Raw genomic sequence first — 24937 nt, 5'->3', positions numbered from 1 at the left:
TGACATGCAAACGTTGCATTATGAATGTTATTATAAAATCTCGCTAGTTCGGGGCTGAGGCTGGAGATGAGGTCGGTTCAGGCCAGGAAGAGTGCAGTCTGTGTATGCATTTAAACGACTCTATTTACCGCAAAATGGCTGCCAAAAACAAAAACAGGGAGTGAAACAACATGCCAGCAAACAATGAACGATAATAATAATGACACAACAGCAACAACAAAAACGTAGAAAAAAAAGGAACAACAACAGCTGAAAAGGGAGCCAGGCCGTTGTAATGGCTACCACCGCCACCGAATTGGTAGCCAGCTGAAGCATATTTTAGTGGGTGTGTGTGCCCCTATTTGCATGTGCCTGTGTGCACTTTACAGCTATTTAAAATTTAAATAATAGCAGAATATAGCGAGAAAAAAGAACAACCGCACGAAATAATAATAAATCATGTGAAATATATATTTTCAGAGCAAAAGAACGCACATACTGCCCCCTGCCACTGCCCAAGCGTATGTGTATGTGGAAGAGGCATTGTGTTGGGTTGCCATTTGCGCCAATGCTTTAGTCCTGGCGCCGCGTGTTGATTTAATAGTCGTGGTCACAAGCATTATGGCATGCTCATGATTGCCCCCAAAAAATACGTGCCGCATACTGCTCCCCAGCGATATGTGTGTGTGTGTGTGCATGGTGTATCGCACATTTTTCCGGCTTGGCTTTTTATGTAAATTTTCCTATATGCAATTTTTCCATTATTTATTGTGCATTTAAACAGATTACGCATACGCAACGTGGCTTTGGCAGTTCCAGTGGCAGCAAGAGGATGGGGAGGGGCATTGGGTTCGGAGCAAAGATTAAAAAATCTAATGGGAAAAGGAGCAGCAGCAGCGACAGAAGTAACAGCTTGTACGGACTGCAAATTGAAAAAGCGACAAGCAATGACAATGATGGTTACGACAACGACCATGAGCAGGAGTAGAAGAAGGTGCAGGACCCCCAACTGGGGGCAATCCAAGGGACAAGTAATCCTTGTTGGCAAGAAGCTAGGATCTAGTATAAAAATGGAAATTCAGTTCCCTCATATGCTCCAAATCTCGCTTAATTGCTGTTGTTGCTGTTATTGTTGTTGTTAGTGCTGTGGTTGCTGCTGCTGCTTGCCGAGTAAAGGCGCGGCACGGGCACTGGTGGGTTCTGCAAAGAAATTTCATGCATTCTAATTTATGCAAAGTGGGAGAAATAGCAGTAACCGCACGGCAAAGCACAGCAGGCGAGGAGGAAAGGCTGCCTGGCCACATAGCGCCTTCAGTTTTGTTTCGTTCTGCACTTGTGCACTGCACATAAGCGCACAATGCCAAAAGCGAAAAACACAAAACACAATACAACAAATACAAAAAAGTGGCAAAGAAAACGGGCAAAAACTTGAATAAAATTCAATACGAGAAGCCCTCCGAAATGGCTATCCCCGAAGTCAGCTGCACTGAGCTGAACTGAAACGAACCGAACCGAGCTGTTCAGGACCGCTGTTCCAAGCCAAACGGAGATGGTAGATGGGAGAAGGAACGGGCGGACGGAAGCGACAGGGCGCAGTCAGGCAAGCAGCCAGCGAGCCACTTGGCGTACACGTAATACGTATATGGACAGCGGAAACGGCAACACGAACAACAATCGCAATGCCTTTGGCAGGGGCAAGAAGCTTGGGCTACGTGCCAGGGATCCAGATCCGAGATGGCCCGAGAAGGGTAAACGGTATTAATGGGCAGCACAAGCACAAGCACACAGGATCGACCTTCTTTTTGGCAGCAGTTGGCAAGCGTAACAGAAATTGCTGCAATGCGACTTTTCGCTTTTTGGCTGTTGATGTCCTTTATGTATTGTATTGTATGTTGCACGTGCACCGCACCGCACCATACCACACCATTTCTGTGTCAGTCGGTGTGTGTTCGAGTGTGTGTGGCAGACAGTGCAGCAACATACAAATCACTCGAATGTTTAGGGATATTCGATTTTCGACTCGCAATTGGCAGTAATCGAATGCTAATGGAATACTGTTGCTCATAAATATGCCAGACCAGCAAATCGTTGAGGGAAAACCATCGGCAGGAGGCAGCAGATCGAGCAGAAGGAGCAGCAGAACCGATTCCAAGAACAGCCGAAGCGGTAAAAACTACAAGGGCCATTTGACTTATGAGTGCCAGCCGCCCCAGAACCTCTCTTGGGTCAGGGGTCAACCTTCTTCCTTGGAAGGTGGCCCGTGCCAATTGCCAGAAGCATCAGCGTCGACGGCTCTTCAGCGTCATCAACACATCGTGTACGTGACTTTGCCGACAAAAATTAACAATTTCATTAGTGGCCCGGTCCCCCGTTGCAGGAGAGTGTGAAGGATGGTTGTAGGAGAAGATGACGTAGTGTCAGCGAGCGGAGGCGAAAGCCAGGGAAAAGAGGAAAGCTACAGCCCCATCAGAAGTGGGAGAGAGAAAATATAAAACAGCTGAGGGGGCAAAAGAAAAAAAAAACAGCCACTTATCAAACAGACGCCCACATGCACAGCCCGCCCACACACTTCCTGTCTGCCCCGATGCTATATCTGTATATCTGTCGGTCGTACGGGTCTGTCTGTCTGCCTGTCCATCCGTCCGTGCGGTTTTGTATCTCTGTGTGCGTGGGTGTGAGTGTCAAACTAACGAACCGCGCTGTCCTCTCACGCCCGGTCCCCGCCCACTGCAGTCATTTACAATACGTCTAAAAAGGCGCTGCGTGCTGTACGTGCATCAAGTGTGCTTCAAATGCACTTCATTGCCTCCGAGACACAGATACACAGATACACATACTGCTTGGAGTTCTCACACTCATACACATGCACGCCCGTATAGAGTGCTTAGGCTTTGTGTTATACAAAGTAAATGAAATCGTGTAAGGGCCAAGAGGAAAGTGGAAAAGAAAAACACAGAACACAGGGAGCCCAAGGAGTACAGGGAACACGGAGACCACGGAGGACACGGGGCACACTGGGGCAGATATCACCTTTTGCCGCCACCTTTTAGCACTCGCAGATACTCAGAAAACACAACCTCAAACAAACGTTTTTACTGACTCATGTGCTCTCTTACACAGAGATACACTCGCGCACAATCAATTGCCTAAAATAGTTTATAAAATAAGCTAAAGTTGCAGGATCTCGAGGCAAAGGATTCTGAGACAGACAATCTCTAATGAAAACGTTAAATCTTGGCGCACTACCCTCCGTCTCACGCCCGGTCTCTCCTGATTCCGGTCCCGCCCCGAGACCGAGCTTCTCCTAGGTTTATTTGCCCAAGATTTGTGAGCAAACACATGGATTTCATGGACTTTTTCCTCCCAGCTTGTTCTTTCTTATTATTTCGATTTATCTCCTCTGACTGCCTTCGCCCTTCGCTTTGCAAACGGCGCACTGCAGTCATTTTACTTGTGTGCCCCCCTTGGGCAATTTTAAAGCCCCTCCACACTTCCAGGTTCAGTCCCAGTCGCAATCTTAGCCCAAGTAGTCCCTATCTGTAGCCCAACTCTGGAGCGAATGTGAGTAAGTACGCTTGAAATTTTGAGGGCAGCCAAGCGAATCTGTCAAACAGAAAACACGAGTAAATAATAAAATCAAGTTGGCAGGCTGGTAATGTGCTTGAAATTGATTTTTTGTAGCAGCAGAGGACAACAAGCGAAGACAGACTCAGGACCAGGGATAGAGACAGGACCAACAATTGGCTACGAAGAGCAAGTCTACGGCAGGATGTCTCTCGGTAAATATTTGGTCAAAAAATTGCCGTGCAGGTGTTGAGTTCGGTGTTGTTTGTAGATGGAGTCGGGCAAGGTTTTAAGGCAGTTGCAGAGGACACCAAGAATAAGGGCTTAAATTTTCGCTCACAGTGAACCAGCGGTCGCAATGGAAAGTGGATTTTGTTTCGGCTCTGACGCTGGCGCTGGAACTGGCGTTGTCAACTGAAATGCTCGCTGGAACGCAATGAAATTCCTAAATCAATAAATGTTTCGATGGCTTAATTCCAAAGCGGAAGAGGTCCTTCGCCCAACTTCCTGGATGTGGCGGTGACAGCAGTCGTTGCTAACTCGGCTGCCGAAAATATGCCGACGCCAATTCTCCGTCCTGTTATTGCATTCCCGTTGCACTGGCTGTGGATTGGATGGAATGTGGATGGGAGCGAGGACATTTTTTATTGACTTAGTTTCGAGTGGCGGCACCGAAAAGTTTTACAACTCTTGCAGGCAGCCATTTCTCTGCGCGACGTCTCTATTATGGCTACTTGGGGCGTTGTCTAGCGATAGTTTTTTCGGCTCTACGATTACAAATGAGATTTATACGGCCATTTCCGTGCCATTAGAGGAAGTGCAGTGCGCTGTGCCTAGTCAAGTGTGCGGTCGTAAAAATGCTTGCCCCCAGAGACTGCGACTGCAACTCGCTCTCTCATATTTTCATCTGCCCCTCAGCGCATTAACCAACAGTTTTTCATTTACTTCTCTTGTTCGCAGGCTGACTTGTCAGCAGAAGCACGCCTAATGCACTTTTGAATGGATCCGGATCCTCCCCGACCAGGAGGAGGTCTATTGGATGTCCAATGCAGCGGCGCCAGCCGTTGATAAATTATCATGTGAGCAAGAAAAGGATGTAGATGGCACCTGCAGCAAATGATTCTGCATAGAACTAGCCCTCTTGCTCCCTTCCTGCCGGCAATCCAGCAGTCCCACCTGCGGCGACTTTTAATCTATTTTAAATGTGCAACGGTAATGGTACGGTGCGACCGGACGATGGTTCACAACGACCGTGTCTCTTAAACTGGTCGGTGGGACTTTCGTCCGTTTGTAACGCCATTTGTCAGCGATTTATCATCATCGTCGCGCCCCAGTGCTCGTATTGGATTATTTATGATACCGCCATATCGGATGTTGTCGCCGCATCTGCTATTTATAATGTCGCCTACCGATAGTGGAACTAATTGATTCACAATTGCACTTATTCACAATTAATGAAATAAATGATTTTATATTGAAACCTAACCAATTGTTGTTGTTATTTTTTAATACTTAGTAGTAGAATGCTCTAATGATTTAAATTAGTCAGGCCATGGCTTGAATAGCACATCCAAACGGTTGGCAGGACTCTCCCGATCAGGAAAAGACATGCAACGGCCAGATCGACCCATAAATAAAAACATAATTTTAGTTAATAACACATCCGATCAGGAGAAGGAATGTCGCTTTTCCGCCGAGATAGAGCGTAAAAACAAATTAAAACGAGGGGGGACGTTGTGACTTGATGCGGAGACCGCAACTCTACATTTATACAAATTTGGTTACTCCAGCGTTAATAGTCTCTGAGATTTGTGAACATCCCCAGATTTTCGTCCTTTGCGGGGGCGGAAGTAGGCGGGGCGAAGTTTTGAAATATTCACATTTGTATTCATTTTGAAATAATCAAAGAAGTGTGGATCCAAAAGATCGTTGCTCTCTTATAGTCTTTGAGCACTAGGCGCTAATAGGGACGGACAGACAGACAGGGCTCAATCGACTCGGCTATTGATGCTGATCAAGAATATATATACTTTATGGGGTTGGAAACGATTCCTTCTGGACGTTACACACATCAATTTTCACCACAAATCTAATAAGCCCCAATACTCATTTTGAGTATCGGGTATAAAAACAGAATTTTTATGATTTTGCCTATTTAAAGTCGTACAATTGGGAGATATGTTACATATATTTATGCTCGTAGTTATTTATCTGTATATTTTTATAAACAATTGATAATATCTTTTCATTGAGAATGGTGTAACAAACAAATCAGATCTGAAACGGTCGCTTCGGTTACGTTCTGGATTCGGTATTCCGTCTAGAATAACAGAAGAATAACAATATGGTCTAGCGTAAGGACTCAACATGGAAAATCGTTTCAGCATCTGAGCTCGACGGACTTTTGCAGGCGTACTCGTGTCAAAATTTCAATAACATTAACATGCAGCTAAAAATAGATAATTGTATAAATAATTTGACTATTGACTAGGGATAAATTTGTCGTATTTGCTTTTCGATCTGCTTTTTGCTATCTGCTTCTGCTCTTCTGGTTTCGTCTTTTTCTAATTGGCTAATAATTGTATATTTGGATATAGTGCAGCAGCTTGAATAAATAAAATCTTGAATTGCACTAATTGCACTGGGCGTTCTACCTACTTAGCACTAGCGGATAAGGTAATATAACATAGTATTTAGAAATTCAGGAGACGGCGGCGAGATTCCTTCCATCGTTGTTCCTTCCGGCCAGTAAAGTCCGACTTTCGAACTTCGGGAGTTCCGGCGTTCTCTCGCCGCTTTCACCACTTTCGCCATTCGACTCGGCTAACGCGGATTTGGTTCTAAACTAGACTACAGACATGTTTCTTCGAATGGCAAGACAAAAGCTTTGCTAAAAACGTGTGGACGTAAGCCATAGAGAGCCTATGATATGAAAAGCTCTACGCAGGAGTTGCTCACTAGAGCCGTGGAAGCAGCTCCCGTCGCCCCCTGGCTGCTGGTCTTCAGCATGGGCGCTGGCGATGGTGTGGGAATAGACGTGGACGTCGACGTGGCATGATTTATGTCAATGCTAAGCAGCGTCGACGACGACGTCAATGTAGATCCAGTAGCGGAAGCCGTTGGCGAGGCCGTAGGCGCTGGCGTTGGCGCTCCGGTTCCGTTCAAGGTAGTCGCTGGCGAAGCTCCGAGCTGGCTGGTACTCGGACTAGCATAGCCAAGCATCGGAATGGACAGCTTGCTGCCACTGGCCGTGGTCGTTGGAGAGAACTGTTTTGGTGGCACAAAGGACACGGCGGCCTTGGTTGTCGTGAGTATCAGGCCGGCGCTGGTATGCGGAATGGCCACGCTAGGCGGTGAGAGCGGTGATGGGGGGAAGAAGTCGAGCGGGTACTGAAAAGGAATTCAAATTTGTATTCTTCGGTGTATATATGTAGATATGGGACCGTATCTGTACTGTAGATTTCACTCACCAGAGGCTGCGAGGGCGAGTGCGCTGCCGTTTGGCTGTAGTAGGTGGTGGGCGAGACGGGCGGGCTCGGGTAGGGCCAGTAGACGAGCGGTGGCGGATAGAAGGTGGACGCATGATGGTGATGGTGGTGGGCGTGGTGGTTTCGGGGCGTGGCCAGGAGCGGCGTGTGAGACGGCGGCGGTGCTGCCCCGTAGGCCTGGAAGGGTGGTCCGAAGTGGGCACCCAGTACAGTGGCACCTGTATGGAGACGGGAGACTCGGGGATTACTCGGCGAAACTTAAGTTCGATTGGAAGGGAAATCTCTCTTATGCATAATGGGGCATACTATTTTGAGGAGGGGGAGGGGGCGTAAGTGTTGTGAGTATGGCTTGGTTGAAAGGAAGAAGTACTAGGCATATACAATATATATGCGTGGATTCAGATTTGTCTACATTTATAGATAATACGATAGTATTCATCAGAATTATTTGTTGCAGTTATTCTTGTTTTTATTGTTGTTCTTGTCTCACTGTTGCACTTGTTGCAGTAGCAGTAGTTGTTGTTGTTTCTGCTTTTGGATTAGTGTGTGACCTTATCTTAGTACAAGTAATTAAATTTTGTGATTAGTAGAGGTAAAATTGTATTCAAAACACTCACCGTTTAGACATTGCAAATGGTAGGAGAGACATACAAATATAGTATTGGTATTGGTATTGTATTCTTACCACCTCTTATCACCCCAGAGACCATGAAACATTTGGGCACATACGAATAAGTTTAGACATTTGCCGATTTTTTTGTTGATTGATTTGAATTTTGAGTTTTTTTGTTTTAATTCCTTTTTTTTTTGTTTAATCCAAGCACCAACCTTTAGAGATAAAATTTGATTATGCACCCGAAGAGCTGAAGAAGGCCAGCCTGCCAGCGGACAGAGTTACATACAAGATGCGTCTATGACTAGTACGATCGTGATGGAGATTCCATTTAGGGATACGTAAACGAGAATATTACCAAAACAGAAACAGAAACGGAAACGGAGCCCCAAACAGAAACATCTATTGCAGCTTCCATCTCCGCTTCATCCAACTCCAACCGCTCCGAGGCGAGGCGGAGCAGCCCCGCTGAAAACGCGATCGAGTGTAAAGCTAAGCCCAGTTACATGTACATATATGAAGGAGGAGTGAGGTGGGCTGGCGTTGGATATCGCGGGAGAGAGTACGGGTACAGGGTACAGGGAATGAGGGTTACACTTAAACAAAATTATCCCGCAGAAATCGATTGATAAATGGGTTAGTAGGTTTTTCTGTTTGTGTGGATTAGTAGGTAGGGTCGATCCTTTACACTTAATCGGAGAACGAGAGAGAGGGGGCGGGTGAGAGAAAGTGTATATTACAGAGAGAGAGAGTGAGAGAAAGAGAGAAAGACAGGGAGAGAGAGAGCGTTGATAGTTTTTAGGCGGTATGTTGTATTTTATTGATGTAAAATAAAAAATTAAAAAATTAATCAAAGATAGATCACTAACAGCTAATGGTAAAAAGATGGAATATCAAAATCGTAAAATCTGTTCCACAATAAAAACGTTGGTTGTTGGTTGCGTACGAACTAGTTAAGTAAATAATTGGTTTTTTTTAAGATGTTTAAGATCTTTAAAGTGGCCGCTGGAGGAGGGTCTGTTAGCCTCATACCCATTCGGAAGCCACTCGATTGCCACAAACTCGCACTCGCAAAGAATCTACTCGTACTAAAGGCTAAAGGTTAAATTAGGCTAAGGATTAAAGTCTATGCGAATCTTTCCCGTGGCTTTCATTCGTTATGCCCCTCTTAGCATTACGAAACTGAATGTTAGACGCAGCAGGAGAAACATCAGAATCAGAAGCGGATAGATAGGAGGGAGTGAAAAGGAGTGATAGGGTTCAGGTTCAGGTGGAAACAGACTTCCATCGTTCTTTCTTCTGCGCTCTGCGCTCTGCGTTCTTCGATCGACGTATTCGCATGTTTGTGTGTGTGTGTATGTGGATGTAAGCCCGTGGAAGACACCAATTACCGTTATCACGTACATAGAGAGTAGGACACACTAGACACTAAAGCGCCCGAACGTACGATAAGCAGGTCTTAGGCCTAGGACTACATACGAGTCTGTAGATGTAGATGTATATATAGACGTACATCCCTCCAAGGACTAACAACTAAATTAGTGAGGACGAGGGAAAAAACACATAAAAGGAGAGTGACAGTAATAGAAAGAGTGATAGATAGAATTATTAGAGTTCCCGTTTGCGACTAACACCAGTTACGCACACTTAAGAGCTACACCATACTCGCAGATTTACATCTAGATTATGCTAAATACATATATATATATAGTACAATGTGTGCACACACACACGATATGAAATTCAAACAACGAGATTATTCAAGTATTGAACGCATATCAGTGGGTGGATTGGCTTGGATTAGGGTTTGATTTGAGCTAGGGTTAGCTTTTCGCATCGCATCCGAGGTCTGCCTTCAGATCACTTCAGTTCAGAACAGAGCTCAGGAAAGACACAGGAAATGATTGCAGACTGATTAAAATTAATGCCAACCAATTTTACAAGTGGTACGATCTTAAATCTAGGCGTTTATCGATTATGGATATTCCACATATTGTCTTACAGAATTTCGTTAAAATTTGAGCGCATGAGCCAACACCTGACGCCATTCGTAGGGGAAGTGCGAGTGTGGAGTGGTGTTTGAACCGGAATAGACATTAAAAGTAGATTGCACTGTATGAGCGTGGGCGGGGCCGAGGCCCAGGCCATGCCGTACTTCCTCCACGAATGACGTTAGCCTCTGTTGATTGCCTTCGAATCGTGGGGGGGGGGGGAGGAGGGGGTGTTTGACAGGACTGGGAACAATGCACACATAGCTATGCGTCCCAAATCCCTCACTGTCACACACGCACCCACGCACACACACTCAAAGCATCCGAATGTGGAAGAAAGGTGAGCAAATCATTCTGGGATCCTCCGTTAACGGGTGTTCATATGCGTGTGAGTAGCAGTGCGACTGTATGTGCGCTAGCGCGTGTGCGTGTGTGCGCGTGTGTACGATATTATATAGATGTATATGCTTAGACCATAGACAGGAATGCTTATGCTGTTCGAGTACTCCATACAAGAAGAGTACTCCTTTACTTAAGGCTACTCTCATTCCATTCTTTTCCGGTAACGAAATCGATTCACTATAAAATAAAGCTCTAAAATATGTCTGGTATACATGTGTGTGTCTCTGTGGGTTGCCATGATGGAACATGATATGCGTGGATCGTGGATAGATGTGTGGTTTATATGTCTATGTATATGTTTATATAGCACTCCGACGCCACTCACAATGGTTTGCAAACGGAATGGAGCGAAGCGGAATGTGCACGAAGTGCTGGAGATGTCGCGAAATCGACTTGTATGCGGAGGCTTGCCTCAAATGCCCGGATTGTAGTACGAGTAGACGCTACTAGGCGTGCGAGTCAGCGCCCGCTTGGCCGCACTGGCTGCAGCCGCTGCTCCAGCCGCCTCCTGCTGAAAGGCGTTCTCGTACGACCGCTTCATCGACTGTGGCTGCACCTGAGCCTGTGCCTGGGCTTGAGCCTGTGCGAGGGCCAGGGCCGAGGTAGAGGCACTGCCAGCCGCTCCAGCTTGCATGTAGCCAAGGGGAAAATGCGGCATGTAAGGCCGCTGCATGAACACGAACTGGGGCTGGCCCGACTGCAGCATTGCATTGGCATAGAGCTGCTGCTGCTGCTGCTGTTGCTGCTGGTGCTGCTGCAGGTAGAGGGGGTGCGACTGGAGCATGGCGTTGGCGTAAAGCTGCTGCTGCTGCTCGGCGGCCAGGGCTGCGGCGGCCTGCTGGCGCACCAGAAGGCTCTGCTGGGCTATAAACTGCGCCTGCTGCTGTGCGAGTAGGGCGGGACTGGCGGCCGCCTGGGAGGAGGGCGGCGGCAGCGAGAAGTTGAGGGGGTATCCTGGTGGGGCCTGGCCCGACAGGGAGCTTAGGGCCACGGCTGCGTTCTGCAGCGAAGAGTGGGCGGCGGCGGCCGATGGCTGAGAGGCCATGAAGGAGGCCAGTCCGCCAGCGGACGCAGCAGCGGCTGAGGTGGAGCTAAGGGGCGCCAGGAGGGCTGGGGACGTGGGCAAGCCATGGTGAGCGGAGACGGGACCCTGGGCGTGCGAATGCGAGTGTGCGTGCGGGTGTGTGTGTGAGCCGGAGATGGCCGACTGGGCGCCGGTTGGAGTCGGCGGCGACTGAGCTAACATACCCGTGGATAGCAGCGAGGGCTGCTTGTGGGCGTGGCCGTGGTGGGCCGGTGCCTGGGCGACGGGCGACGCCAGTCCGCCGTTGAGGACCATGTTCATGTCGTCGCCGGAGCACTGGAACACCTCGATGTAGCGGAACTTCTTTCCGAAGACCATGAACTGGTTGTGCTTGCGCTGGGCGCAGAGCCGCGCGGAGTCCTCCGAGTCCATCTGAATGAAGGCCTCGCCGCTGGGCTGGCCCTAGAATGACAGATGCTTGAGCAAAAGTCTCCAAAGTATAGCTGAAGGTAGATCCCCGACTCACCTGCGCATTAATCACCATATGCACGCCCTGGTAAATAATGTGCTTGGCAAAGTCGTCCAGGAAGTGGAGAATGTGCTCCACCATGGCCTCGTAGGGCAGTCCGCGCAGCCTGATGCAGTTCTTTGTCGTTCCCGAAGTGATAAGGTGCTGTGGGGGATGGGGATGTGGGCACAGGTTAGCTGGGACTGGAACTGGGACGCGGCCATTGCCATGGGTGACGACACCCACCTGGGGCAGCAGGGGCAGCTGCATAGTGGGCAGCTGGGCGATTAGCGGCGGCTGGCTGTGGCTGCTTGTCTCAAAGGTCTTGGGGTCCATGGAGCGGTTTAGGACCTGCTGCACCTCGGCGGTGGTCGAGCGAAAGAGCTCGATGTATCGCTGCCCAATGGACTCGCGGTGTCGCCCCAGCGCTTTCGGGGCATCCCCCTCGTTGGCGAACAGCACGAAGGCGTCTCCAGTGGCCCTCCCATCCGGCTTCTTCACGAAAAGAACGCCCTCGTTCGCATCCAGCACGTGACAGGGCGCCTCGCCCGTGGTAAAGAATTCGAGCTGTGGATCAAACGAGAGCGAAAAGATTAATTTCGTCCCTCTGGAAGGAAACTCTGATAGGACTTACCACTTGCTTGGCCGTGCAGTCGTAGGGCAGTCCCCGCATTCGAATGATCACCTGGGCCCCCTTGGATAGAAAGGCCTGCGCCTCATTGGAGGCGCCTCCGGCAATGGCGAGAAAGTCCTCGCCCGAGGCGCGGTACACCTCGATGTACCTGGCCCCGATGTGGTGCTTATGCCGCTTCAGCGCCATGTCTCGGTGCTCCTGGGAGACGAAGCGGATTAGAGCTTCGCCGTTACGCCTGCCCAGTGGGGACAAACAAAGAGCGACACCGCCCCTATAGGATGGAGGGAGGAGAGAGGAGGGAAAGAAAGCCAGATTAGAGACGATCGCTTGTAATCTACGGTGACCCGCTGAACCCGCGTCTATCGGGAGCAGGCTTATCAATGGGTTGGCTTGGCCGTTCCGCTACTCACTTGGCTACGTTGAGACCACGGAAGAACTTGGCAATGTCCTGGTCGCTGCTCTGCCAGGGCAGTCCGCGGGCGCGCACGATGCAGTTGCCGTCGACCTCGTCGTCGATTGAGCTGCAATTGAATGACATTCGAATTATACTTGGAATTGGTATTGCAGTGGAAAGAGAGGACTACGTTATGCAACATGGGGAGGGGGATGGCGTTGTCGTCTCTTTTTGTCGCTACTTTTCGATCGCGAAACGTGACTTGGTCGACGTTTTAATGTGCAGCAAGAGTTTTCGACGATTACCAAGCCAAGGCGTACTACATACGAGTATACAAATTTTTTGCTGACTCTCCTAATACACACACACACCAAGAAAACACACAGAGAATGTCATCCAGAAAAGGGGCCAAGCAAACAGAAAAAAAAATAAGTGAAATGAAACGCAATCCGAAACCGAAACAGAAAAAAAATAAAATATGAATAATGGTGGCAGACAGACGACAAATAACCAATTCAGTTGGCTGATCCACTCCAAAGGAGTTGGAGTTGAAGGGGGAGTGGTGGTGGATTCTAGTGCAGAGTACCTTTCCACTAATTGAATATTTTTATGAGTGTATAGTTCGAAACAGACCAGGGTCCGGCAGAGGGCAAGACGTTTCCTTCTACGCTGGTAGAATTTTCCAAGGCAATAGCGATAACAAGAGCCGTGCATTCATTCCATGCGAAACACACACAAAAGCCGACTCTGGTTCACAGTTACGACGCGATCCGATCCGTTCTGACCCGATGATCGCCTTACAGCTGGCTGGCAGTATGTACTCCACCGATTTTCTCGAAGACGCCCGAGCTCTTATCGCTCCCCAATCCAAACGGCAACTGACGAGGCAGCAACCAAAAAGACGAAGGCGACAACCACAACGACGACCACGTTCCAGCGCAGCTTCGTGCCGCCTTCCAGTGTTTGGGGTATCTTTTAGTCGATTTTTATGGGTTCGGTTCTCGGCTTTTTGCTTTGAGTGAGTATTTTTGGGGGCACTCGAAGAGCACGACAAGAATTGAATCAGCTACTCGCTTTTTGCAGCTGTTTAGTAACGAGAGGGGAGCTACTCACCAAATTCCAGGTTCCAGGTTCAGGGTGACCAACTCGTTTGAGGCGAATTTGTGACCTGAAAAGCAAAAGAGCATATACTTAGAGCACTCAAAACCGATAAACCAATGTGAATCGTGTACTCACCTGCCTGGAGGAGGGTCTGAATCACAGTGACCATGTCGCGAGATTCGCGTATGTAGAAGCCATTGTCCTCCACCGACGTCGTATTGAGCTCTGTTCCAGGGGGAAAATGGATCGTGTAATTAGTAAAAGGAAGATGAAATCGACTGCCACTCACCATTCAGCATCTCTCCAATGGACTGGGGCACGGGCAGTGTGGGCGATTGCAGCATCTTCTTTATGTCCTTGATGGGGACCAGGGCCCGCGACAGATCTCCGGACTTGTAGCGCAGGAACTCTTTGCGCAGGTCGCTGAACCGATTGTAGTAGGCAGGCAGCTCCACATCCTTGGCGCAGGCCTCGCGGTGCAGGCACTGCCTCAGGGGCAGCTGACCATCCGTGATCATCTGGATGTCTGTGTCGTGCAGCGACAGAGACCGAAGGTAGTCATCGAACTGCAAGCGGGAGGGAGAGTCAACGAGTCAGTAAAATTTCCAATCAGGCGAGGGAGAGAGATCGAGGTGCAAAGGTTCAGTGGCAAGTGAAATGCCCCTTCATTCCAACCGCTTCTCGCCGAAAGGTATCTCGGGTCACAATTGGTGCCACATTTCTAGGCTGCGACTACACTCCAATGCCATTTGCCTAAACCCGTTTAGTCGACTCTGCCACCGCCATAGTTGCTGGCAATTATTAGCAATTAAACGAGCAGCAGCCAGCAACCAGCAGCAGACACCAGCGGCATTCAGCCATGTCATCGTGAGTAAAAATAACACGGCTTAATGTCGCATTACAATCCGGGGCAGGCCCCAAGGAATCGCCAGCCAGATCACAGCAATCCAATCACAAAATCCACTGATAGCATCCACCTTGAATTAGAGGGGTTCATTCGCATCTGCATCCGCAGCTGACTGCTGACTTTCGCATCCCCTCCCTCTTGGCCCTTGGCTTTTTATTGGCCCTATCGATTCAGCCAATTAGTATTTCAAGCTCGCGTTTCCTGCTCTTTTCTCTGCCATTCTCTCAGACACTTGCGTCACAAGACGCTCACGGATGCACTCCCAAGTGAGAAATGCGATGGCCAGTGGGATTGATTCTAGTCTCCACCTATGCAAGCCTTTGTATAAAGTGGATTAATGGATGAAAGAGAATCCCATGAATCTACATAGATCAGAGTTCATTTAAAACCCCTTCAAGAGGCATAGAAAGAAAGAAAACTCATTATGACTCGCTCTAATCGGATGTAATCGGAGGAAATGCAAATAGTAGAATCCGCAATGAATCAGCTCTGGCCAACATTTCGCAATACTGCGCCTCTCGCTGTCATTGTCGCCTTCGCTGTGGCTGTCCGTATTGAGATCTTTTATCTGTGTCGTCGAATAAGTAGTTACATATGTATGTAAATATGTATGTGGTGTCTACAGAACGATATTTCCCGGCTCTGCCAGCTGGCAGATTTCTCTGGATGGAGGCTTACCCCAGTAGGTGTTCTTCCGACTCCGAAACAGACTCGCGGGGGTGGGGTGACTGTGACCCATCCGAATCCCCAAAGGTTATGTGGAATCGAGGGAATAAATGCAATCCCCCATGACGCAGCAATAAATGCGTCCACTTATCGTGTCTCTCTCTGAAATCGTATTCTGAATCCGAATTCTAGTCCGAATCGGTTCTTATCAGATACATTGGTGCCTCATATACCACGCAACACCATTAATGTCGTTCATCTTTGCCTGTTGGCAGACCGTAACTCGATGCCTGCCCCATTAATACTTTGGAGTGGGTTCAGATTTCTGGCAGCGAGTCACTTTGAGGGTGGGTTCCATAAATAGCTCTCATCTCTCCACCCCTTCCTTCACTTTCTCTTTCCCCCGCACTCCTCTAGATCTGCAGCGGCTCGGTGTGTGGTGTAGGCCTAATCTTATCGGATTTGGGAGCCGGTTCCACCTGATAACAACAAATCCAAACAGAACCCAAACAACGTGCTCTACCTTTCGACTCTCTCCACCTAGAGAATACGTACCTCCTCGATGGCTTCGTTGAGCGGTTTTCCCGCTGCCTGGGCCTCGGCTATCGGCAGAATCAGCTCGCTGCTGTTCTCGAGAACGCCGTTCGCTGAGCTGCTTCCATTCCCCGTTCCGCTGCCGATGCTGCTCGACGCGCTGCTATTCGCATTGACATTGCCATCGATGGCTCCGATGCCAATGCCCGCCAGAGGCGGGGAGCAGGCCGTGTTGCTGCTGGTGACGTTCGAGGGGTCCGAGGAGGTCGAGGTGGTGCGGTCTTTGATGAAGTAGCCATCGGGCCGGACGAGTATTTGTTTGGTGCCGATGATCTGTAGAGGGGAGATTTAGATGGCAGCATTAGTGGGAATTACTTTGAGTTGCTACCTAATCAAAGTAATGTCTGTGTAAGCATGACTGCTGTTCCCCCTACGCTTATCAAGTGGGGCACGGGCACGGGTACGGACCCGGCAACGGCACGCTGCTCTTGGCCACAACAGCGGTTCCTATCTCTAACATCCGATAGTGGGGTACACCTGCGAATCACTAGCAAAGCTTCTGGATTTTTCTTAGCCTTCAAATGAGTACCTTCGTGTCTCCCCTACCCCTGGGTGCAACAAGATTGGAACTTACGTCAGCGGATATGCAAAGGAGACGATACGAATCGGAATTGGAATTGGAATAGGCTTCGGAATCGGAGCCAGCTGTATCCCCAGCAGGTAGTTGGGCCCTATGCTAATGGATCGCTGGGCCCTGGTCGGACTGGGTGGTGGGGGTTGCTGAGGCAAAAGGAGAACTAAACTTGTACTTTTCTTTGTTTTCCGATTTGAGGCCAGCGATTTGCATAGTCATTGAATGCCTGAACAATACGGAGGATCGTCACAGAGATAATGAAATATTTATGAGTGTCGGTCATGTTAAATTCATCGAAGAGCCCTCGCACTACACCCCACATTGGGTTTCGGGTTTGGGGTTAAGCCCGCCCCTAATTATGCCGATTCGAATTTTCGAATGGATGTCCCCGAATGCGATGGATGGGAAATCGTTGCATTTAGCCACACTTGATAATTAGTTCGACGTAATCTGTGGCCATGAATGAAATTTCAGTTAAATTTAAGCTGAATTATCGCCAGAGCCAAGAGCTCAAATTTTTGGAGAAGTGGAGACAGAGAGCAGAGATTCGCAGAGATTCCCCTCACTCTCCCCACTCTGGCGACTGTTTGCAGTTTGTGATCGAATGTTAATTAACTTTAATTGTTGCCATACGAGTCATAACTAGCCTGCAATTAACATGCCAATTACTGCGCCTTTGTGCTGTACATGTTCCACGTATCAAATCAAGTAAATTGCTCCTCAACAAGAAATCTATAACAGAGAAATCCAATAGACATGGAAACGGTTCAGCATCGCCTGAGATCGCTCTCAGAGCGAGTCTCCATTTTGAAAAGCGAGACACTCTAATCTTCGTCGTTCTACTTCGGACTGTTCAGATACGTATATTAATATCATACGAGTATACCCTTCCATACCAGTACAAGCCTGCTTCATTAGGCATTACAATTGATGTCGGAATCGGAAAGCATATTGCCCATTATCAGACGCGTCAGCAAATCCAATAATAATTTGCCTGTGATTTCTATGTCTGGCCAAGTCCAACCGCCCTCACTATTCCCGTCACGATGACAATGACGAAGGCGTTGCGGATGGCTGACCTGGCCCGCCCGCGAAGCACTGGCCAAACGAAGCACTTTATTACGTTATCAGTCCGAAATTGCTTCCGATATATGTAGATAGGTATCAATCGGGACGGGACATCGCGTCGGGTTCAGGCGGATTCCACCAGACGCGCATTGCCGTTCATCCATTATGTGGCTCACCAAATTACCATAAATTTCGCGCTGACTTTATTTGGTATTCAAATGTTCGTAGAATATATTCCAGATAATTATATTTTATTCAGATGTCCCCTCTGGTCTGGTCTGGTCTACGGGCACCTCATTAAAGCGTAAAGGGGGTGTCTACGGGGAGGAATAGGATTTCGGAGAAATTCGAGCGAAGCTTGACCCCATGACCTGTCCGAATACTAGCAAAAAAAAAAAAAATGAAATACTCATAATTCCACTAATAACATCTTTTCGAATGGCTTCCGCGGCGGGGACTCACCGAACAGATTAGCATAAAAATTGGCCCCAAAGTCGAAACGTTTTGCGAAAGCCGCTGTAAAGCAAAAAGCCATAGTCAGAGCCGAAGAGCGGAGCAATTAATTTATATACATAGATAATAATTTGGCGGTCTCGTCAACAACAAAAGCTGGACAGATGGACGTGGTCTAGATGCTATGACACCCGAACAGGGCACAGAGTCAAGGCTTTCGGTTGAGTCCGACTTGGTCGGAGATTCAAATAATTGCGAACCACGCAGTGCCACTGCCGCAGATGCTGTCTCTGACTCTGCCCCTGCCGCCATTAAATGCAATTTAAGCGGTATAGAAGTTGGAGGAGAGGCTGCATTTGCTAAAAGGTTGCGTGCTCCGTTCGGCCACTCATAGAATCGAGACAATGTCAACTTCGTGTGCAGGCAAACATCAGGTAAATACCCGTAAATAGCTTCAAGAGCTATCCCTCTTCCAACTACCACTCCCACTCCTCCCCTAACCCAAATGGCGGAAAATGGCAACGATTTCCATCATGGGCTCGAGAAACAACCTTATATCGGCGGGTACTTATATCTAGTGCCTAAACACGCAGCCTCCTCTGGCAATTGACTGGCCGCCACGTAACTCTGTCCAGCTCCATCCAACCCCCGAGACAACGACATCCAGCGACATCCAAGTTTGTGTGCAGTCAAGACTGTCGTCGAGTATTGGGTAAATAGAATTGCGATTTAAAAACATCATTGAAACCAGGGGCAGGGGAGGAGACTCCCGCAGGGGACAGCAGATGATACTAATAGAGTTATTATATTGGATTGGTTTGGATCAGATTGGATTGGAACGGATGGGAGATACACTGACGACACTGGCACTTTCGAGACATCTCCAGTCCAAAACCAAACCATTACATCATTTTCATTTTTAGATTGTGTACTTTCTTGGAAAACTTAGCTTTGGAGCCAAAGCAAACAGTTTTTAATGGCTGTTTCTCTCGAGTTGAGTCAAGTCGGACTGTCTCGGGCGATAGTTTGTTAAGGGATTTCGTAATGCCGTGCGAGGGTCTACGAGAAGGTTGAATCGCCATCGCCTTCCCTCGGATTTTTAGAGCTTTTTTTCCAAACAATGAGTGTCAAACGCTTGGTAAACTTAAAATATGCAAATATCCATCTATGTCTACAATATAATGTTTCCCTCCGTTTGGGATGGATTTACCAAAACATAATCAAACACTTCTACTTTAGGAGATCCTCTTTGGAGGATCCCAAATTGATAGAGATTTCTCGATTCTTTACTCTCTTTGAATATATATGAATATATATTTGAATTTAAATCTCTGGTGATTAATGTTCTAAGGGGTATTCCCGGCTTCGGCTTTCTCTGTTGCGTTTTCTTCGCCTTGGTTTTTGGTGGCGAATCAAAGGCAAGAGAGTTTTGTTTTCGTTGCTTTTGTAACATAATCAACGAGCGACACACCATACCAAACCACTCCATACCACGCCAAACTGCAGTATGCTCATGAGTAGGTGTTTGTGAGTGTGTCGTTGTGTAAGTGGGGGACCGTTATCGCACAGCATTCATTAATTAAGGCGTAGAAGAAAGCCCGAGCCAGCGAACGAGCAAGAGACCGAGTCGAGCGAATGATGAGCCGTCAAACAAAATGGTGAACAGTGGGCGGCGCCAGAAAGATCAGAGAGGGACGGTGCCGGTATCCCCTTATGAATGTTCAATAACTCACCTGACCCGTGGCAACCTCCAGCAGAACGAAGACGAGCAGTATGATCTCCTTCTCGTCAGATCCAAGTCCGGGTCCATTCTGGCCACAGGTGGCGATGTACAGGGAGACAACGTGCTCGGGCACCTGCATCTTATGTTTCTCTCTCGCTGGAGCTAAAGTTGGTGCTGGAGCTGTTGATGCTAATGATGGTTTAATTATCTTTAAGGAGATCGATCTGGCTATTGATGCTGCTGCTGCTGCGGCTGCTGATGATAATAATGATTATGCCACATTCCAGCGTTCAGTGCTTTGGTGTTTGGGGTTCCGGGCGGTTCCGTGCTTCTAGCGGACTTCAAGCATTCTATTACTGTGCTGGCTTAGCGGGACTGCATCTCACGGCTGCCTCTCGGCCATTAGCTGTGCCTGCGAATGGAACAGAAGAACGAGAGTTGGGATGATTGCACAAGGCACTTGGACTTTAAACGTATACCCGCCCGGCCGCTGGCCATATAAAAACACTAATTACGAGTGCGTTCAAGAAATGTCAAACAAAGCGAATTGGCTCGTACTAAAAAATTTCCAAACCAACAAATCGAAACTAACAAAACAAAAAACGAAAAAAAAACAAAGTACGGAAAGCAACAAAAAAATTCAAAAAACGAAAGTCAAAGTCCGACGACTATTCGTGAAACTTGCCAAGGCTTGACACTTTGACACCTTGAATATGCAATTCAATCAGCTATCCAGGTTTTCAGTTTGTTTTGCCAGTAGTTTTCTGGTTTCCTTGTTCCCCTGAATGGAGCTTGCAGCATGGAATGAAGCAAGTTCAGCGTGCAGCTTTGCCGCCGTTCACTTGCATTTGTAGTACCTTCTAAGACTGCTGCTACTGCTACCATTGCATTGACGTCAAAAGGGTCAAATTGAAATTAAAGTATTAACCCGCATGGCGATTTGAAATTTAATTTCGCTCCACGACAAGGTGGAAAAACGGCGAAAACGACAACGCCAACGACGAAAAATTACAGTGCAATTTTATGAGAATTTTTAATGTGAAAATTTTTACTTTTAATGAAAACAGAAAAACACTCCAGAGCCCAAGCAACAGACCAGCTGACTGTCTTTCCGACTCTCTGTCCGACTCACAGGCTGACTGGCTCGCTGACTTACTGGCAAAGTTCATCAAGATGGCGATCATGGGTTAATCGTGGTGCGCATGCGCTGTCGCTGCTCACTGGTATCTGCTCTGTCCTCAGTTTCTGTATGGAGCGGAGCGCACTTTATGGGATTACTCTTTGTTGCAATTAAATTTTAAAATAATGCATATGTACGTGCAAAAGGCCAAGCATTCGTAATTAAGCCAGAAGCAAAAGCACTTCCCGCGGGTCGAGCTGGGTCCGATCCGATTCGAGTCGAGTGGGATCTGCGAGTACTACGAGTACTATATGAACATATATGGCATATCGCTCGGCTCGGCTTGCTTTAATGTCCCACACTTGCCTAATAACTCAAACTGCTTAAGCAGATTTATTATCTCTCCCTCTCTCTCCCTTTTTTCCCTGTTTCCACCTGGTCGATAGCTCACTGGAGGGGTAGGATGGGGAGGCAGCGCATGCTTAGTTGACTCTTTTCACTCTCGGCTTCCTTCATCCCAGCCTTGGTGGCTTTAGAGTGACCATCTCTTAATGAGCGATTGCGGTTGTGTGCTTGTGCAATCTTGTGCAATTTATGACGTTTGCTTTTTACTGTTTTACTGTATGCTTTTTGCATCGCCGCCCTCCCCTTATACGCCCTGTGACCATTTTTGCCGCTACTATCACATGATTAGTGGATTCCCACGTTTGGCGAGCCCCAGATACGCCCTAAAGAACACTTTGGGAGGTGCCCACCATGGGATAGAGTCACTAGCTATAACTTTAAACTGGTTTACCGGGCACTTCAGACAGCCAAAAGCCCCCGTGTGCGATCCCTAGGGTTAGGTTCACGGCAACCGTTTGCCTGTTGACCCCCGAATCAATGTCGCAATGGAAAATTTGTTCTAAAGTAGTTTATTTCCTGTTCTGGACTGTTCCTTTCCAGTACTTAAGCCGAAAAACACTAGAAAACTTCTTGATCTACTAATTCGTTCCACCACTATTATCATAAGTCGAGGAATGGCAGGGGGATCAGTGCTGTTATATATGAAAGTTCTTACTTTCGTTGCGCACTTGAGAAACCTGGGAAACCGGGAATACCCTCCCTCCCTGAACGTGCGCTTTTCATTAATGAATAACGGTTCACGCGTTTGGGCCCAATTAAGATGGACCGCACGAATAGGTCAGAAGACAATGGAACAGGGCTGGAGCATTCATTAAAAGAAGAAACTTAAAATAACCGACTATAACGCAAAATCAAACTAAACGGAGACGAAGCCCAAGTGGAAGCCAAAGCCGAAGCCGAAGACCGGACCACGACTGGTGGCCGTTACGCTTTTGAAAGACAATACAATAAGGCTGGTGATTAAATATAAATTAGTGACAGGCGCAGCAGCAAAAGCAACAAGAGCAACAAAAAGCCAATGCAATTAATGAATTGTTGCCTGCTGATTGGTAAACCAGAAAGCGAGTAGATTTTACAGCGTTTTTTTTTTTTGGTCTTGCTTATTAAATTAATAATTGCGCAAGTTTTTCTGTTTTATGCACTACACTGTTCCCGCTCGCAAATCTGCTGGCTGTCGTGTGCCTCTGGCCGTTGGGGCAACAGGAAACTAATGATTGCGCAAATTGTTGGCCAGAAATGCCAATTGCCAAAGTTATTTTGCCAGAAAAGAAAAAAGTAAGTCGTTAGTTCAGGCTGCCAGCACTCTTTCTCTCTCTCTCTCTGTCTCCCTCTTTTCACTCTTATGTTCGCTCTCACGCAAGAAACAAGTGCAGCTGGTGGTTATTGTTTCGAAGACGATTCGACTCCTAAATACCCTATTTGGCACTCCACCTGCAGTTAAATTGCTTGTATCTAGCATTCCTGAACTTATCGAACTTCGGAATTGAGTTTTAAGTCGGGTCGTATCTTGTTATATTATCTTATCCGAATGACATTCTAACTTAAGGTTGAACTATGACCGGGCACACACCTAAACTTATATGTCGTACTCTGTGGAGGGTATTGGTCTCCTACACAAGTCCCAGCCTCTACCACTGCTGCTCTTTCACTCAGTTCTCTCTTCGTTTTCTTGGTCTTTGCTAACTAAATATGTTTTCACTTTGTGTGCGCATCCACCTTACAGCGGCGGGGCCGTTGTCTCTGTTCATTCACTCTTTTGTGATGATTCTCAGTAGATTTCTCACCTGTGGCAACAGAATCTCTACTCAATCGGATTCCTTGACGCAACAGGTTGGTGTGTAAATGATTTCTTGTTCTGCTCTCCTCCTTCTGTGACAGCTCGTTCTCTATCACTCGATGCGCGGCGATTTAACTGTTTTTTTTTTTTGCTTGTCTCTTTTCAACACGTTGTATACATATTGCACTTTTGGCTTTTTTACAATTTTTGGTTTTTATTGCACTTTCTTTTCTCGCCTACACGCTCACGCCTGTGTGTGTAGTTGTGTTGATGTTTATATGATATCTTGTATTGTTAGCACCCAATGCCTGCACTGCCTTGGCGTCTAGTTGCTTTGATTAGAGACTAGTACACTTGCTTAGACCGCGATCTTAATACCGACATACGGACGAAGGGGAGTCAGAGCGGGTATGGATCGGAGCGTTAGCGCCGACGTCGGCGTATACAAGCAAACAAAAAACAAGTCACTTTTTGCCTCCACTGCTGCTGCTACTGCTTCTTCTTCGCCTGTTACTACCACTTTTAGCTGTTGTCTTTTTTCTAGTTTTTGGCCGGAGCAAGAGAGGTGTGTGAGTAAGTGTGTATCTGCGTGTATGTGTGTCCAGCTCTTCGACTCAAGCGACCGTCGCGTCCGTTTTGATCCAAGCTGGGAGACAGCACAGAATATTTAGATATATTTTGGTATAAATTCGTTCTAAAACCATAGGATAGTTAAGAATCTTAATTTTCCTGCGATTTGAAATAAACGAGCGACGATGGAGCGCGCGCAGCGAACCGAACCTGCCTCGACGAACATTTGAACGGTAATTCGCGCTCTTTTCCTAAACAAGAATATATATATGGTACATATATATACAGCTGCGGCGAAAAAAATAGCGATTATGTTTGCTTCTCTATTTCTAATGATTTAGGGGGTTATTGTTCTACATTAGGTAGTGGTCTCACATAAGATTATATAAGATTTTTATTTATCCTTGGGCCAACTTTAGTGCTATTTTGCATACTCAATTTTTTTCCCCATTCCTTCCCGTCAAAAGATGACTTTTCCTCGGACACCCATTTTACGTTCTTGTAAGCAAGATCTAGCTTTCCTAGTACTTGGCGATTTCATACGATTCCTTTTTAGCTCTGTGGCCAAATTAAATGGGTCCTCTTTGCTATCACGAACCAGTAGTTTTACAGGAAATGGGAATATCGCGACCTTTGTTCGCGTCTCTCTTCTTGGAAACATATTTTAAAGAATTGCGAATTTAATTCACAAAAGCGTTTTCAGTGCTATTTTTGTTGGTGTTCCGTAAAGACTGTTGTGACTAGCAGTGCTATTTTTTTCGCCGCTACTGTATATACGTGGCCACCACTACATCCGAGAGAGAAAAACCCACCGAGAGAGGACAAAAACTGATCCCCCCACAGGTAGGTACGAAGGTAAATGAGCTGCGCTCAACGTGTGTGATTCGAGTGTTTGTGCGCAAGAGCGCAACCTACTGGAGAGAGCGCACTCTCGCGAGAGCTTGCGCCTTTGGCTCAGGTGTATGGAGGTGGTGGTGGAATGCCAAGCCAGATTCCAGCACGCACACGCAGTCCATGTAAAACCCGAATGCTCTCTCGAGTCTGTTTGCCAATAGGCATATGTACATATGAATGTACATACATATGTACCTTCAAGTTGGTTGGTGGCCCGTAAACAAACTCCGCAGAGAGGAGAGAGTTGACAAAGCTCGAATGGAACTGCATTTCGAATAGAGCTTTGCCAAAGCACACCGTTATTTTGGCTTGGCCCAAGCTTTGCGCTGTGATTGCAACGACGCCTCTGCCCGACCCCCCTCCTCGCTTGTAGTTTTCTCACGCTACGCAAGACAGTTACGCTCAATGAGCGTGACACGGTCGCTCTCTTTCTCTACTGTCATTCTCTCTGGAGAAGTTACCTGCGCCGCCTGCTCCGCTCCACCAAT

The 24937-nt window shown here is 47.5% G+C and overlaps 1 protein-coding gene and 1 long non-coding RNA gene across 11 annotated transcripts in view; one reads left to right on the top strand and one right to left on the bottom strand.

Moving 5' to 3' along the window:
- fus (epithelial splicing regulatory protein fusilli) overlaps window positions 1-24937 on the bottom strand; it is an 88090-nt gene that overhangs the window by 62777 nt on the left and 376 nt on the right. The window contains exons 1-13 of one of the 9 annotated variants that reach the window (XM_015185369.2): window positions 22993-23805; window positions 19694-20095; window positions 15827-16138; window positions 13988-14264; window positions 13834-13923; window positions 13711-13765; window positions 12614-12724; window positions 12204-12474; window positions 11816-12136; window positions 11588-11734; window positions 11286-11523; window positions 7014-7249; window positions 5713-6933 (exon numbers count right to left, since the gene is read on the bottom strand). In XM_015185369.2, coding sequence (XP_015040855.2) covers window positions 6466-6933; window positions 7014-7249; window positions 11286-11523; window positions 11588-11734; window positions 11816-12136; window positions 12204-12474; window positions 12614-12724; window positions 13711-13765; window positions 13834-13923; window positions 13988-14264; window positions 15827-16138; window positions 19694-19822 — 2655 coding nt within the window. In that variant the 5' untranslated portion in view covers window positions 19823-20095; window positions 22993-23805 and the 3' untranslated portion in view covers window positions 5713-6465. Of the gene's footprint in view, window positions 1-5712; window positions 6934-7013; window positions 7250-7820; window positions 11524-11587; window positions 12137-12203; window positions 12475-12613; window positions 12725-13230; window positions 13483-13710; window positions 13766-13833; window positions 13924-13987; window positions 14265-15826; window positions 16139-19693; window positions 20096-20162; window positions 20286-22992; window positions 23813-24937 lie in introns of those variants that run through there. The other 8 variants (XM_001362050.5, XM_015185367.2, XM_033377849.1 and 5 more) reach the window with 8 other exon arrangements.
- Window positions 3526-4030, top strand: LOC117183182 (uncharacterized). 2 transcript variants are annotated; one of them, XR_001452451.2, is made up of 3 exons: window positions 3526-3544; window positions 3661-3758; window positions 3815-4030. It is a non-coding gene; the product is annotated as an uncharacterized lncRNA (long non-coding RNA). The 2 variants fall into 2 exon arrangements; XR_004468688.1 differs by lacking the exon at window positions 3526-3544 and having other exon boundaries at window positions 3594-3758.

The sequence above is a fragment of the Drosophila pseudoobscura genome, chromosome 3 (genome assembly GCF_009870125.1).
Source record: "Drosophila pseudoobscura strain MV-25-SWS-2005 chromosome 3, UCI_Dpse_MV25, whole genome shotgun sequence".
In the NCBI taxonomy this organism is placed as follows: domain Eukaryota; kingdom Metazoa; phylum Arthropoda; class Insecta; order Diptera; family Drosophilidae; genus Drosophila; species Drosophila pseudoobscura.
The sequence above is the reverse complement of the archived record's forward strand: the minus strand, read 5'-3'. Positions and strand labels throughout refer to the sequence as shown.